This window comes from Nannobrachium achirus, assembly GCF_963921795.1.
Source record: "Nannobrachium achirus genome assembly, chromosome: 8".
Classification (NCBI taxonomy): domain Eukaryota; kingdom Metazoa; phylum Chordata; class Actinopteri; order Myctophiformes; family Myctophidae; genus Nannobrachium; species Nannobrachium achirus.
This window is the reverse complement of record NC_137817.1, coordinates 4,063,749-4,081,334: the sequence shown is the minus strand read 5'-3', so window position 1 is coordinate 4,081,334 and position 17,586 is coordinate 4,063,749. Positions and strand designations below refer to the sequence as shown.

Below are 17,586 nucleotides of genomic sequence, written 5' to 3'. Positions count from 1 at the left end.
TCACGTTGGGGGCAGCAGTATGTCAGGAGGAGGTGTCGGTTCCATTCCTCTGCTCCTTTTGGCAATGCCTGGTTTATTGTCCCTGTGCAAGGCACTTAACTGCTCAAATACGGAGTAATACTGTACACTAGGGGTCTTCAACAGGGGGTCCTGGACCCCTAGGAGGTCCTCAGAGTTACTACAGGGGGTCCCCCAAATCTTTGAGTGATAGAAAGTTTCTAATAGAAACTTTTTTCTCCTTTTTTATATTAACCACTTGAACCCTAGTATCTATATAGCCGAAAATAGCAGATCTACCAGCTCACAACGCCTTGTGCTGCGAGGCGTTGTGAGCTTGTAGATCTTGTAGATCAGAGCTTGTAGATCTCACAAGCTCTGTAGATCAAAGAGGTTTGGTGTAGAGGGGATAAAAGAGCAGACCAAGTACAGAGTGAAAGGTCAGGTTTATTAAGCATTGACGGTTCAGGTGGTTAAATGTCTGAAAACAAATTGACATGAATGTTCAGGTGGTTAAATGTCTGAAAACAAATTGACATGAATCCAAAATACACTGATGATTGTGCTGTCAAACAATGAAACTATATGGAATCTATGAACAGGTTGTGGGGGTCCCTGCTTCATCTAAGGGGTTGAACCTGTGCTGTGACAATGAAGTTGATTCTGATTACATTTCTGATACATCATAGAAGCTAATTTCTCATAGTCATAGACTCACTGAAGTCAGTTTTTGATAAAAGAAATGTTAGCGATTGATGTTCAAAATATCAAAGTCACTATTCGACGTTGTTCACCGAAGTCGAATATTCTCTCCCCCCCCCCCCCCCCCCCTCTTTAAAACATATATAAAGCTTGGCGAGATAGGAAGTCATAAGAATGAGTTGTCAATGCATCTGGTGGATGAATTTGTTAATGCTCTATACCAGGGCTTCTCAAACCGTTTTAGGCCGTGACCCCCAAAATAAACATATTTGAACTGGGGACCCCCCACCCTGACAAGCACTTGGAATTGTAGGTATTACATTTAATGTGACTTGGTTCCACAGATAAATATGAGGCGTTGTGAGCATGTAGATCTGCTATTTTCACAATGTTCGCCTCTTGCTTACTTAATATTTGACAGTTTGGCCAGTCCTGTCGAATATTCGACTATTCGAATTTTGAATACTTTGAGGTTGAATAATTTGAATACTAAATCACTATTCACTAGTCACTCAGTTATGTGCCTTGGTCCCTCCAGGCATAGAAAAGGATTCCAGACAGACAGACAGACAGACAGACAGACAGACAGACAGACAGACAGACAGTCTGTCTTCTTGTCGTGTGGAATATCAGTGTGATGTGAAGACAGTGATTTGATCACATTACCCCATTATGTCACTTCCTCTTAACTCTGCTCCACTTCATAGCGGTGTACAGGACACTTTAATTTAATACAACTCTCTAACCCTGCTGCAGTGGCCATTATGCAGACACAGTGGCAGCATTACTATATTAAGTAGATAACAATGAGATCATTTTGTGCACCCACCCATATCTTATGTCTTGTAATGTGTTTGGTCTTCTGTGCACTTTATACAGCAGGGGTCTTCAACGTTTTCAGGCCGGGGACCCCCAAACTGATGGGGAGATGGAGCAGGGACCCCCTACCACCTCGTAGGGTGGGGGGGTGGAGGCTACGACATTTTTTACATTTTAAACATGTACAAGTTACAGCGAGCAGGGTGGGCCGTACCACTACATTTCTAAACATACTACTTATTAACTGAGAACCAATGTCAATAATATCAACAGTCTGTCAATTGCATAGTAATCATGTATTTAAGCTATTCAAAATGGATAGAATCATGACTTAATTTTTAACATAAATGTGAAAAATGGCAAAAAAAAACATTTTTTATTTTTTTTTAAGCAATAATTTCGCGGACCCCCTGCAGTACCTCCGCGGACCCCCTAGGGGTCGCGGACCCCCTGTTGAAGACCCCTGTTATACAGTATAACCACGTGAATCTTAGCATCCCTATTCTGGGCTTAACTGAACTTTAGGCTAAAAATAGCCGAATACAAGCTGTGAGCTAATAAATAGATGGGCTATTTTTGGCGAGTATATTTATTTGATGTCGATGCAGACTGGGTAAAAAGGAGGTGAGGGAGGGGGGGCGGGGGGTGCGGTTAAGGACTGTCCATAGTAGAGATGGACCGATTGCAAAATTCTTGGCCGATAACGATCCACCGGTTTTATGAAGGTCTGACCTGCCAAAACCGATTTTTCCGATACCGATTTCTTTAGCTAAGAACTAGGAAATAGGGTTGCTCCAATACCCTTTTGTTTCAGGCCAAGTAGGCCTACAAGACATACTTCAATTTGAGTACCAATAAGCTAGAAGAACACTAATGCCAAATCAATCACAATAGTACAATATCCAAAATCACAGACAATATCCAGTCTAATATGACCGTCTGGACTAGGCAGGAGGAAAGCAGGTGACGCATGCTTTTTTCCCCCCTTCTTTTTGGAGACGACATTGACACAGGATTATGGAATATATCCTTACATTGCAAAGGTAACCAGCACCATCTGTATTCTGTAGGCTGCCTCCAAGTAGACTGGCTGCTACTTGCTAATGTTTACGTCACAGGACCGAGCATCATGCTGTGCAGTGCAAGAGATACAATTAGCCGATTTTGGCATATTTATGTCAGTGACCTGCCGATCACCGATTTGGCCGGTTTGATATGATACCTGCCGATTTCTGATATTGGCCGATACCGATGTCCATCCCTAGTCCATAGTATCTCCGAAAAGTTCGGTGATTTGACGTGCAAATTTCCGAACTCTTATTTGGTGTAATGCTGCTTTTCAGAAGTTGCGAGTGACGTCATTTTGAGGTCGAACCGGACCTTTTGAACCGAAAAGTTGGGTTTCGGTCACAGTATGGACAGGCCTTTAGTATTCACGTTATTCCTGGCCCTCTCTATGGAGGCTGCCATTTTCTTTTACAGAGGGCAAAACATCTTTTCACTTCCTCCCAAGTAAGGAAGTGACAGGGAATTGTCTGTTGACAGATTTTGCCAACGAAATAAGCCCAACAGAAGCAACTAGGCCAGGGGTTCCCAAACCTTTTTGTCTCAGGGCACCCTATAAATATTTTTTTAACCCAAGGCACCCCTACATTATAATTTTCACTCCCTGCACCTTAAATGTATAGAATATCGTCGTTGTCGGGTACATACTTGTAAGGATCAATTTAGACCTCCCAAGAGGAACCCAGAGAGTCCCATGGACCCCACTTTGAGGACCACTGGTCTAAATGGTCTGTTGCTCCTTTTTCTTTTAGTTTTAGTTAAATGGTAAATGGTAAATGGTGCATTTATATAGCGCTTTTAATCCAAAGCGCTTTACATAGATTGTGCATTACATTCACCCATTCACACACACATTCATACACCGGTGGCAGAGGAAGCCATGCAAGGCACCAACCTACTCACCGGAGGCAATTAGGGGTTCAGAGTCTTGCCCAAGGACCCTTCGACATTAACTCAGGGGGAGCCCGGATTCGAACTGGGAACCCTTCGGGGATTTATACCCTTCGTGCTCTAATACCAGTTTCTCTACAGAGTTACCTTGTAGGAGGTTGTACTGTTAAGTAACTTGAAGAATAACCATAAAAACCAACATGAAAAAGAATCGTGATACTATCGTGTATCGTGATACAGCTTGGGAAAATATTGTGTTATTGTATTTTTTTTCCATATCGCCCTCCCCTACTGCACCATATAACTTAACGAAGCCTCAGCTGTCAGTCTGTTCCATTGCCATCCCAGTCCTGTTATACTGACATAAAGAAGACAGCTGCAGCTGATTAATCTAATTATATCAGTTTGATTTAGGTATGTCGAAGAACATGCATGCACTGATAATAGTCAATGGTGTTCAGTCAGTGCTTGGTCACTGTCAAACTGTCCCACTACTTTAAATGTTATCAGCTGCAGCTGTGTTTACGTTTTATAAAAGGTCTGTGAAGAAGAGAGTCCATGGCACGCTCTGAACGGTGCTTTAACCACTTAAACCCCATCTGGTTTACCGGGGTCCTTTCTGTTTTCTGTTATCGTGGGGAAAGCTTAGCTGGAAATGGACGATCGACAAGGCGCTGCTACGCGTTGTGAGCTTGTCGATCTTCTGTTTTATGTGAAAGATTGCCTGATGAAGGTCTAAAATACGACCGGAACGTTGTGATGCCCAATTAAATCCCCCTTTTGTATTTAATGAAGACGGTGTGCGTGGAGTTTTATTTCTTATTCAGTTTATCGGACCGTTGTTTGGTCTCTCCTCAACGCACCTGTCGCTTTTGTCTTTTCTGTCGTTTCATGAGAAGCTTTCCCACAATAGGGATGTTGTTGGGTGGGAAAGGAGCTCTATGGTGACCAGGGCTTTACTGACTATGAATTTCCAAATGAAAGCGGCAATTTTCGACTGATAGTCATTAGTCAGCTTAGTGAAGTGGATTGGTTGTAGCGGGGATGGGTGGAGGGTGATGTACTGCACACTGATAAACTGATGATGAAGAATAGGGATGGATGAGTCCGCGATGACCAGTAAGACTGTGTGTGTGTCCACCATATGTGCTGACCTTTTTTGCAAACAAGTCTACTCTGCACGCCAGTAACTTCACTAAATCATTCAGCAAACTGACTTAAGGGTTTAATCACCTGTTAATAAATGGTCTGTCTGTTTCTCTCTCTCTCTCTGTGTGTGCGTGTGCGTGTGTGTGTAGATCTGTCCCGGAACCGTCTGTGTGAGGTTCCAATAGAGGTGTGTTTGTTTGTCTCTCTGGAGACACTGAACTTGTATCAGAACTGTTTGAGGACACTACCAGAGGCCCTGCTCAACCTGCAGAACCTAACGCACCTTAATGTCAGGTAAGAAAACAAGCACACACACACACACACACACACACACACACACACACACACACACACACACACACACACACACACACACACACAGACACAACTAGAGATTGGTGCCAGAATTCTCTGTCATATTCAGCCCAATCTTGTAGCATCTTAGACCACCAAATTCAAGACGGGAACCCCTTTTGTGCTTCTTGTTGCTACATGTAACAGTATATAGCAACAGAATGTAAATGTAGAAGGCGTAAATGGGTTAACCATGTTTTGACCAGTAAAGTGCCTAATCTTTTTTTTTAAAGATTTGTGTTTTTGGGCCTTTTATGCCTTTATTTGATAGGATAGTAGACTGACAGGAAATGGGGCGAGAGATGGGTAATGACATGTGGCAAAGGTCACCCGGATCGGGAATCGAACCGGCGACGCCAGCAGGCATCATAGCCTAGTATGTGGTATGCGCCTGGACCACTAGGCCAGCGGGCGCCCCAGTAAAGTGCCTAATCTTGAAATCAATTTGAAAAAACCTTTATTTAAAGCTATACTGTGTAAGTTGCTCAACTAGTGGTCAGTAGCGGTATTGCTTTTTTCGGCCGTTTTTCGGCCGGAGTCGTCACGGACCACCGCCGCGGACCACCGGAGCGGCGCCGCATGGTAGAACGCATGGTAGAACGTAATTTTCTGGCCAGGATTTGTGGATTAAGAGGTTAAAATCCTTCACCATGGTAAACACTGTAGCCAAGCGGAGGCACTTCCTGGAGACCAGAGCAGATAAGCTGTGATTGGCCGGTAGTGTACCATGTGTGCATGATCGGCGATGTGATTGGGCAACGTATACACAACGTATACAGATGATGCAGATTACGTCATTTTGGCGCGAAATCCCGCCCCTGTCACTGCTAAGAAGAAAACATATAAAGAGAAGGCTTCAGAAGCTGAAAATAACGGAGTGGGTGTTCTAAAACTTTAGCGATTTAACAGTTAGGACAATTTTAAGATTTGTTTTATAAAAAAAGTTACATGGTACAACTTTAACTTATAAGTAAACAAATAAATCAAATAATGACTCATAATAATGAATCATATATATACATCGGTCAGGCTCCAGATGTAACCAGCTGTCTGTCTCTACCTGTCTGTCTGTCTGTCTGTCTGTCTGTCTGTCTGTCTGTCTGTCTGTCTGTCTGTCTGTGCAGTCGTAACCAGCTGTCTGTCCTCCCGCCGGTGGTGTGTAATCTACCATTGAAGGTGTTGATCGCCTGCAACAACAAGCTGGTTTCTCTACCTGAGGAACTGGGACAGCTGAGACACCTGACTGAACTGGTAACCTTTCTGTCTGTCGGTCACCTAACTGTCTAAATGAGTTGGTTAGCTCCCTACAGGTTTACTACGGTCATGAAAACCCTGGAAAGAGTCATGGAATTAGAATTTATTTGTTCTGTAAAAGCTTTGGAAAATAATAAAACGTATTCCCGGTGGTGGTGGATAGGAATTTCACCCCATATGCCACGCAAGCGCCTTGGATTAAAAAAGAAGTCTTGTACAGATATTAAAATGAATGCTTGCTGATATGTTGTTTAATTTGATGATGCATTAATTATGTGTCAACCAGGTTGGCGTGTTGATGGAAAAACAGCTTGTGTTAACTTAACCTACACAGGAGACTTTCTGCTGTGTTTAAGTCTATGAAAGTGACAGCAAAATTTCCATTTGCACCTGAACGTCTGACATCCTGAAATCTAATGCTCGTTCACACATCTGTTTTGCTGTGTGTAGGAGCACTATTCTTGGACAGAATAATCATAAAAGCATATTTGAGATCATATCTGAGATCTTCCGTATGTTGCACTTGAATCCAGCCCTTGTTACATTTCCATCACAGGCTATTTACATCACATTCCATCTATACATAGAAATGTTGTATGGAATATTTGGTCATGAATATTATAAAGGATATTAAGTTATAAAGTCCTTGAAAATGTCTATTTTTGAAAAGTTCAATATGAACCCTGTACTTACAGTATATGGCATATTGTTAGTCTATGATAATTGTACCAATCCTTTCATACAAGTACTATATATATATATGTACTGTATGTATGACTGAATATTAATTGTGAGCATTGTTATGATAATATATTAATAGTGTGCATTGTTACATGATAATTAGGGCTGGGATGCGATTAAAAAAATAATCTAATTAATTACAGGCTCTGTGATTAATTAATCGCATTTTAATCGCACATCGATATTTGACCTGAGAAGCATTGTTTTCCAAGTAGAATACATTTTGTTGTACGAGTGAATCAACAAGTGAGTTTTTTAAATCTAAATTTCGTATCCACTGGGCCAAGCAAAGCGCTCTGATCGGCTACTTCTCCCTTTGCGTTTGTTGTCTCTTGGTTGGTGCTTCGCTATGATCGGTATGCCCGAAACTGAAGGTTCTGTGGTGCAAAAACTAAGTGCGATTAAAATGCGTTAATTTTTGAATTTCTGTCATTAATTAATCGCAATTAATCAGTTAAAGTCCCAGCTCTAATGATAATATATTAATAGTGTGCATTGTTATATGATAATATATTAATAGTGTGCATTGTGTTTTAGGATGTCAGCTGTAATGAGATCGATACGTTACCATCACAGATTGGCCAGTTGGAGGCGCTACGAGACCTCAACATCAGACGCAATTACCTTGTTACATTACCTCCAGGTACAATTACCTTGTTACATTACCTCCAGGTACAATTACCTTGTTACATTACCCCCAGGTACAATTACCTTGTTACATTACCCCAGGTACAATTACCTTGTTACATTACCCCCAGGTACACACACACACACACACACACACACACACACACACACACACACACACACACACACACACACACACACACACACACACACACACACACACACACACACACACACACACACACACACACACAGCATTCACAGCCATCTTCAAAAGACAATGAGGTCAACCACAGATTTCTTCATCAGACCACGAGTTCAGTCACAGATTCACTGATCCTCAAATGCAGAAGATGCACTAGGAGGAAGTAAAGTGTAAAATATGTAAGGAAAAAACAACTCTGCTGCTTGGCAGACGATGGTGAACAGAGCGAATGTTTTCAGGAAGCCAAGGCCTTCCGGCGCATAGTGATGATGATGTTTAGGAAACAGTCTGGGACTGTTTGACACATCACAGGTTGGGACGTTGGTGGCCTGACAAAGTGTTATTCAGTCATGAGAATATATTTGGCTTTAGTGTGTGTGTGTGTGTGTGTGTGTGTGTGTGTGTGTGTGTGTGTGTGTGTGTGTGTGTGTGTGTGTGTGTGTGTGTGTGTGTGTGTGTGTGTGTGTGTGTGTGTGTGTGTGTGTGTGTGTGTGTGTGTGTGTGTGTGTGTGTGCGCTTGTGGACAAAACACAATATTCCATATTTACAAAACTGTTCAAATAAACTGGTTTGCCTCATCTCAACTCAACAATACATTTAACAATACTGTGGAAAGCTTCCCCAATACTCCGGACATTGTCATGATCAATGAATCCACCAAGTCACTTCTCATCCTAGAAGTTGGATGCTATTTTGACATGTACATGGACACCTGCTTTATAGCTATAAATGGTCAAAATATCAGCCCCTTGCAAATGTCATCTCTGCTTGTGGTTATAATTGTAAAACTATAATTTTGATATTTGGTAGCCTGGGGCATGTTCATAAAATGTGTGTGAGAGGACTCCAACTTGCTGGACTGTCAATCATCATTGGCAGTCACTTTATTTGGAAAAGACGGTGCCATCTACAGTATATCCATAGTTTGTGTTTCATGATCTGCCCTATAGCCTAGGGCAGGGGTGGGCAACTTTGATGATGGCGAGGGCCACTATATTTCCACCTTCACTCCAGAGGGCCACATTGCATATTGCTACGTCCTACTTTGTCATTCTAGTATCTCATACAAAAGAAGCAAAACATAGCAGATCTACAAGCTCAAAACGCATCGCGCTGCGATGCGTTTTGAGCTTGTAGATCGGCTATTTTTTTGCTGCTTTTGAATTGGAATCCTGAATAATTTTTTGTTATTTTTTATTCGGAATTTCAAACACATTTAGTTATATACTCATGTTAACTTTATGAACCTAAATACAAATACATTGGACATCAAACTATACTATACTAGTCATTAAGCTACTAATGTAGACTGACGGAATTAAAGCCGGTCATGTTTGGAATTGTAACAGCTGAAATCAATTATAATATCAGTATTCTGGTATTAACCTGTGGGCCGCATTAAGTGAAGGTGGGGGCCGCATGTGGCCCCCGGGCCGCCAGTTGCCCATGTATGGCCTAGGGAATCATGGACATTATTTGTGAACATGATCTTTTGCACTGTACTGCATTGCCTCTTATTACTATTGGATTTTGATGTTTTATGTCTCTAATCGTAATACAATAAAGGAATTAAAATGTGTGTGTGTGTTTGTGTGTGTGTGTGTGTGTGCGTGCGTGTGTGTGCGTGCGTGTGTGTGTGATCAGAGTTAGCAGACCTTCCTCTGGTGCGTCTAGACTTCTCGTGCAACAAGGTGAGCAGCATCCCAGTGTGTTACCGACGCCTGCTGCACCTGCAGAGCATCGTCCTGGACAACAACCCTCTACACAACCCACCTGCACAGGTACACACACACACACACACACAACCCTCTACACAACCCACCTGCACAGGTACACACACACACACAACCCTCTACACAACCCACCTGCACAGGTACACACACACACACAACCCTCTACACAACCCACCTGCACACGTACTGTACACATACACATACACACGCGCGCGCGCGCGCACACACACACACACACACACACACACACACACACACACACACACACTAGGGCAGGGTTCTTCAACGTTTTCAGGCCAGGGACCCCCAAACTGATGGGGAGATGGAGCAGGGAGCCCTACCACCTCGTAGGTCGTGGGGGTCGGGGCTACGACATATTTCTTATTTTAAACATGTACAAGTTACAGCGAGCAGGGTGGCCATACCACTACCATTTCTAAACTAAATACTATTTATTAACTGAGACTAACCTCGGGGGTCGCGGACCCCCTGTTGAAGACCTCTGCACTAGGGCATTCACAAATAGTGATTTTTAGTATTCGAATTATTCGACCTCAAAGTATTCGAATAGTCGAATATTCGACAGGACTGGCCAAACTGTCAAAATTAAGTAAGCAAGAGGCGAACATTGTGAAAATAGCAGATCTACATGCTCACAAGCCTCACAACGCCTCGTGTTGCGAGGCGCTGTGAGCATGTAGATCTGCTATTTTCACAATATCTATCTGCGGAACCGAGTCACATTAAATGTAATACCTACAATTCCAAGTACTTGTCAGGGTGGGGGTTCCCAGTTCAAATATGTTTATTCTGGGGGTCATGGCCTAAAAAGGTTTAAGAACCCCTGGTATAGAGCATTAACAAATGTATCCACCAGGGGCATTGACAGCTCATGCTTATGACTTCCTATCCAGCCAAGTTTTATAAACGATATATTTTTTAAAGAGAAAACAATACAAATAAATACAAAAAAGCGAATATTCGACTCCGGTGAACAACGTTGAATAGTGACTTTGATATTCGAATATTCGAATATTTGGTGAATGCCCTGACACACACACACACACAGTGGAGATTTCACAAAAGTTTTGTGTGGCTTGCTGCACAAATAACACAAAAATTAAATGAATGATGAATGCCAATATTTTTATTATTTCCTGATAGCCTACACTTTAACAAATTAACCCATTTAGACCTGAGGACCCGAGGCTGCTGTTTTACTGTCAATTCAATTCAAACCCTTTGCAACTCCAAATCTTGCTAATCAATGAGTATGCTCCTACTGTGCACAACCCATCACACAAACTCTGCACATAATTAAGGATAAGGATCTTTGACAGTCTAATTAATCATACTATGCGTGTGCTGTTTGATTCTTTTGACAGATATGTATTAAAGGGAAGGTCCACATATTTAAGTATTTGAACATGGAGGCCAGTAAAACCACGCCTGATCTCCCAGAATACGACAGACGACCTCTGAACTTCAGCTCCTGGTGAGAACAACGTTTCCTCTCTGTTCTCTCTGTGTTTCACTATCAGCAGCCGTGATGACACTTCTCAACCAGCGTGTCTTTATTTGTTGCAACAGCACACGAATAACACAACGCCATCTCAAATGAATGGGAAAGGGAAGATGATCGTCAAAACAAAGACACATGGTGTAACATTACAAAAACACATAAGAACTAGAAGCAGTGCTCTTCCGAGCACAGGTCTCCACCAGGCAAACTTTGGAAGCTAATATTAGCCAATCAGGATGGCATATGAAATATCAGACGGATCGGACTTGATCACATGACTATAGAGATACTGTGTACCGATTTGCGTGATTTTTGGATAAAATCTCAAGGAGTAATATCCAAAAATGTGTTTTACATAAGTCGGCCCAAAGGTGGCGCTATAAAAGGCTTATGTGAAAAATGCAGGGCAAAGGTTTATCCTTAGCTTCTAGGGAGTGTGCTTGCAAAGTTTGAAACTGATCGGTGGAGTTATAGGTAAAACCACAAATCGGCCTGTTATAGCGCCACCATGAGGCTGATTTAAAAAAAAAAATAAGTGGCATTTCTTCCTCGGCCTAATGGGAACGTGTGTGCGCGATTTCATGATAATCGCACTTTGCGTTTGTGATTTGAGGCATTTTGTTCAAAACGGCTCGATCCTACAAACTTTGGAAGCCAATCTTAGCCAATCAGGATGGAATATGCAAAATCGGACAGATCCGTGTCGATCACATGACTGTCGAGATACTGCCTACCGATTTGTATGATTTTTGGACAAAATCTGTAAGAGTAGTGCACAGAAATGTGTTTTGCGAACATCGGCCACTAGGTGGCGCTAGAAAAGGCCCATTTAAAAAATTTAGGGCAGAGGTTCTAGATTGGCATCCAGGGAATGTGTGTGCTCACTTTGGCAGCGATCGGGCCAACGGCGACTGAGATTAGGTGCTCACAAACTGCGAGGACGCACGGACGGACGCACGGACGGACGGACGGACGGACGGACGGAGGGGAAAACATACTCTCCCCCATGCCTTCGGCTGGTGGAGACAACAAATGACTAAATGAACACCTTGACACAAGTCCTACACATAAAACCCATTATTCTAAACCCATAGCACATTTCCCCTGCTCTAATAACAATGAATGAATAAACACAATGACACAGGAATAGAGCTTCCTGTGTCCCGGGGCATGCTGGGAAATGTAACTCCCACCTCTAGCAGCCACTCAGGACCATACAGTATTAACCCTGTACTCTCTCTCTCTCTGTCTGTCTCTGTCTCTCTCTCTCTCAGTACTGAGGACTTGTACCTCGGTCGTCCATACGGAGCGCTGGACTCTGGTTTTAACAGTGTAGACAGCGGACACAAGAGATGGTCTGGGAATGAGGTGAGACACACACACACGCACATAGTTCACACACGGCCCATTCTTCTCCTGCCATCATTCAGTATTAATTCCCACCTACATCCTGTGTGCGCGTGCGTGTGTGTGGTGTGTGTGTGTGTGTGTGTGTGCAGCCCACAGAGGAGAGTGACCTTCCTGTGAGGGTGTCAGAGCTGAGCAGAGAGCAGAGACAACACCAACAACAACACCAACGCAGAGAAGCAGGAGGTCCGTCGTCCCAGCAGGCCAACGGAACATGTGAGCCCTGGGGCGTCACACCACATTCTGGGCCCTGCATGGGTACAAGGATTCACTGCGGGGGCCCCCCTGAATGTTCTTCATAGGGGGAGGGGGGGGGCTTTAACCCATTTAGACTGGGAACGCATTGTTACGCATTATTTTGTAACTATTGGAAAAAAGCACACATTTTCACGATTTTTCAAAAATAGCATGTGAGCTTGTATATCAGCTATTTTTCAATAGCTAAAGTATAAAATAATGAAGGCCCCTCCACCTTGGGCCCTAGTAACTCAGTGCCACTCCCCCCCCCCCCCCCCCCCCCTTGTGACACCCCTGCATGTGAGACAACATGTGTCTGTCCACCAAGACATGTGTCCTCAGTCCTCAGTGGACACACATCTGTATGGAGGAATGTCTCATGTGTGTAGGCCACCTATCTATATGAAAGTAGCCTAATAATGACACCATGAAAACTCCACTCAATAGGCCTAGATCAAGGGTGTCAAACTGGCAGCCCGTGGGCATTTCGTGGCATCTGGGCCTTGGATGTTGCAGTGCGAGTGAAATGTTTGTGGCTGCAAGAGTCCATACTTTTCAAAACAGCTGTTCTTCGGAACGTAATGAGAGTCTCTTGGATGAGTCTGTGAACAGCATTATTGTATAAGTAACCTTGTGAGGTGCTGCACTAGATACTCCCCCAGCCATGAGATACCCAGGCTTAAAAACCTGTATTTGTAACCGTCCCAAATCGCCTGTCTATAATAATAATAAATACAACTATATTTGTATTGCACCTTTCATGACATGTAATGCAGCTCAAAGCGCTTTACAGAGCAGAAAATGAAGCGCTTAACAGAAAAAAATACACATGAGTACAATAAAGCAGAAAAATAAAAACATTAAACATTGAAGAACAATTTCAGAACAGCGTGGACGTCAATAGCAGCACAGGGATTTAAAAATTCAGCTAAAAGCAAGAGTATAGAAATAGGTCTTGAGCTGTGCTTTAAAGCTATCCACAGAGGCTGCCTGTCTTAGGTGTAGTGGGAGTTTATTCCAAGCTGTCGGTCCATGGAAGCAGAAAGCTGCTTCACCATATTTTTTATATATCATTGTAGGCACATCGAGTAGGTCAGCACTAGAAGACCAGAGTGGGCGGGTTGGAACGTATCTATGCAGGCAGTCGTAGAGATACGAAGGTGCCAGACCATTTAGAGCTTTATAAACAAGTAAAATAATTTTAAAATCAATCCTAAAAACAACCGGGAGCCAGTGTAGCGACGCTAAAACTGGAGTAATATGTTCTCTTATCTTAGTTTTTGTTGTCTAGTGTCTAACATGTTCGTTTGAACTGTTTTCATTTACATTCTTTATGTAATTGTATGTTTTTTTCTATGTACCATGAGTCTGCAATAAAGACATTTCATTCATTGTGTCCCCAGCGGAGCCAGACCTGGAGCAGATAGACTTCATAGACAGCTGTCCTGAAGAGGATGACGATGGACGCAGGGGAGGAAGAGCCAGCGTCAGCCTCAGCTCTCAGTTCATGGCGTATATAGAGAGACGGATTACTAGAGAGGTACACACCACGCACGCACGCACGCACGCACGCACACACCACGCACGCACACACCACGCACGCACGCACAATTCCAATACCCAAATCTCTGCTCACTTTCTCACTCCACACTCGGCCCTCCGGCTTGACCCGGAAATCATTTGTGTTCCAAATGGTAATTTTCTTTTGGAGGAGCTGAGCCCTGGGAGAGCCTTGGAGCTTATAGAAACAGCCTTTGTACATCAAGTGTTTTTAACTTCAGCAAGTTTTGCAGAAGTGTTGACTGACTATCTGTTTAGTTATTGTTGGGTTCTGTCACAATTATAACATGTTACATTACAATTAATTTAATAAAGAGGCATGACAATTAATTGTCATGCAAATAACTTAACTAGGGCGCTTAAGTCTTGTTTGAATTGTTCTGATGTGTGTGTGTGTGTGTGTGTGTGTGTGTGTGTGTGTGTGTGTGTGTCCAGGGTTCTCCAGTTAAAACAAACTCCAGAGACTCCAGAGCAGAGGATGCAAGGAGACACAACAGGTACGCACGCACACACACACACACACACACACACACACACACACACACACGCACGCACACACAGAATCTGCACAAGAAGCACATACATAATAGATCCACACACTATTCAGTAAGACGCCCTAAGTGCGAGAGGGTGAGGGCGAGCTGAAACAACACTGACACAATATGTCCATATATGGGCATTCCCAGATATGGGCTTAATATTTATGACGTCAGGGTTTTATGGGACAAGGATGGAATTCATTTTCAAGTGTGACTTGCGTCGCGGTTGGTTGTAAGCCCCTTTTTTCGTTAAGACAAATTACAGTCCATTGAAGAAGACGCGTCACCTGTAAACCACAATCTGACTAAGATAACAATAGAATATTAAAATAACATGATCCAAATATGATTGTTAAAGCCATACTATGTAACTGTTTTAATAAAACTAATCTTAAAATTGTCCTAACTATTAAATCGCTAAAGTTTTAGAACCCCAACTCCGTTAATTTCAGCCCCTAAAGCCTTCTGTAAATATGTTTTCTATGATCCTGGCCGGGGACCAGATTTCGCGTCAAAATTACGTCATCTGCATCATCCGTATACGTTGTGTATACGTTGGCCAATCACATCGCGGATCATACACACGATACACTACCGGCCAATCACAGCGTGTCTTGACGTCTCTTCAGGAAGTAGCCTCCATCAGCAACAGTGTTTACGATGTGAAGGATTCTTAACCTCTTAATCCCCAAATCCTGGTCAGAAAATTACGTTCTACCCCTCTACGGATTCGTATCGGTCGCGTTGTTTTGCGGCCACGCTCCGGTGGTCCACGGCGACTCCGGGCGAAAAACGTCCGAAAAAAGCAATAATAATAATAATAATAATAATAATAGCTTGGATTTATATAGCGCTTTTCTAAATACCCAAAGCGCTGAACAACAAAGGAAAACAAACTTTATTAGAATAAAAACAGTAAATTCAGTAAATTCAACAATTAAAAAAATAAAAGTCAGTCGGGGACTCTGGGCATAGATTCCAGACCTCAGCTGGGGTAGGCTATCCTGAAGAGGTGGGTTTTGAGTGAGGTTTTGAAGGAGGGGAGGGAGGGAGCGCTTCTAAGGTGGTTGGGGAGAGCGTTCCAGAGGGTGGGGGCAGAGACAGAGAAGGCCCTGTCCCCCCAGGTGCGGTACTTGGCCTTGCGGACCTCCAGGAGGTTGGCTTCACTGGACCTGAGGGATCGGGTTGGGACGTAGGGATGAATAAGGTCAGATAGGTAGGAGGGAGCCAGGTTATTGAGTGCCTTGAAGGTGGTTAGTAGGATTTTGTAGTGGATGCGTTGTATGACAGGGAGCCAGTGTAGGTCGTGGAGGACAGGAGTGATGTGGTCTCTGGAGCGGGTACTGGTGAGAAGGCGGGCGGCAGAGTTTTGGACATACTGTAGTTTGCTGAGGATTTTGGCGGTGGTGCCGTTGAGGATGCTGTTGCAGTAAGCTATCCGGGATGTGACAAATGCGTGGATGAGTGTTTCGGCAGCTGTGAATGTGAGTGAAGGGCGGAGGCGTGCAATGTTCCTGAGGTGAAAGAAGGCAGTTTTGGTGATCTGGTTTATGTGGGGGCGGAATGAGAGGGTGGAATCAAACATGACACCAAGGTTGCGGATGTGAGTGGAGGTGGTTACAGTGGAGCCGTCAATACTGAGAGTGAAATTCTGGGTGGGGCGGGTGAGGGAATCTGGGCCGATGATGAGGATTTCTGATTTGTTGCCATTGAGTTTGAGAAAGTTTCTTTGCATCCATTCTTTGAGTTCTGTAAGGCAGGTGGTGAGGGTGGAAAGGGTGGCAGCGGTGACAGTTTTGGTGGAGAGGTAGAGTTGAGTATCATCGGCATAACAGTGAAATTGGAGGTTGTGGTGACGGAGGATCTGACCAAGTGGTAGTATGTATATGATGAAGAGGAGGGGACCAAGTACAGAGCCCTGGGGGACACCGTGGGTGACTGGGGCAGTGGCGGAGTGGCAGTTGTTTATGGAGACAAACTGGTGACGGTCGGAGAGATAAGATGTTAACCAGGAGAGTGCAGTGTTGGTTATTCCAAGGGAGGATTTGAGACGGGAGATGAGGATGGAGTGGTTGATGGTGTCGAAGGCGGCAGAGAGGTCAAGGAGGATGAGGATGGAAAGGAAACCATTATCAGCGGAGAGGAGAATGTCATTGGTGACTTTGAGGAGGGCTGTTTCAGTGCTGTGATTTGAGCGGAAACCAGATTGGAATGTTTCGTAGAGGTTGTTTGAGTCCAGGTGTGATTTCAGTTGAGAGGCAACAGCTCTTTCCAGTATTTTGGAGATGAAGGGGAGATTTGAGATAGGCCGATAGTTGTTAGGGGTGTCAGGGTCAAGTCCGGGTTTTTTGAGAATGGGGGTAACGGCAGCCAGCTTTAGGGCAGCTGGGATGAGACCGGTGGACAGCGAGGTGTTGATGATGTTGGTGATGAATGGAGAGAGCGTGGGGAGACAAGCTATGACTAGGGAGGAGGGGATTGGGTCGAGGATGCAGGTGGATGTTTTCATGCCAGAGGTTATGGAGGAGAGGTCAGTGGTGGTGATTGTGGCGAAGGTGCTGAGGGGCTGACCAGAGAACAGCGGGGGGGCAGGTTCGGGGTCAGAGGGGTTGGTGGAGGGGGTGGCCAGTTCAGAGTGAATGGTGTCAATTTTGGATTGAAAAAATGTTAAGAAGGATTCACATTTACTGGTGGTGAATGAAGAGGTGGTGGTGTCCATGGGTTTCAGCAGTTTATTAACAGTGGAGAACAGTGTTTTGGGGTTATTGCTACCGGACTGGATGA

General features: G+C 43.9%; 1 protein-coding gene across 1 annotated transcript in view; it reads left to right on the top strand.

Annotated features, from left to right (window-relative positions):
• lrch3 (leucine-rich repeats and calponin homology (CH) domain containing 3) overlaps positions 1-17,586 on the top strand; it is a gene marked incomplete at its 5' end in the record, with an annotated part of 37,743 nt that overhangs the window by 5,554 nt on the left and 14,603 nt on the right. The window contains 9 exons of the mRNA XM_080731022.1: positions 4,773-4,917; positions 6,102-6,228; positions 7,510-7,615; positions 9,449-9,585; positions 10,923-11,032; positions 12,334-12,427; positions 12,559-12,682; positions 14,107-14,243; positions 14,699-14,760. Coding sequence (XP_080587148.1) covers positions 4,773-4,917; positions 6,102-6,228; positions 7,510-7,615; positions 9,449-9,585; positions 10,923-11,032; positions 12,334-12,427; positions 12,559-12,682; positions 14,107-14,243; positions 14,699-14,760 — 1,042 coding nt within the window. The remainder of the gene's footprint in view (positions 1-4,772; positions 4,918-6,101; positions 6,229-7,509; positions 7,616-9,448; positions 9,586-10,922; positions 11,033-12,333; positions 12,428-12,558; positions 12,683-14,106; positions 14,244-14,698; positions 14,761-17,586) is intronic.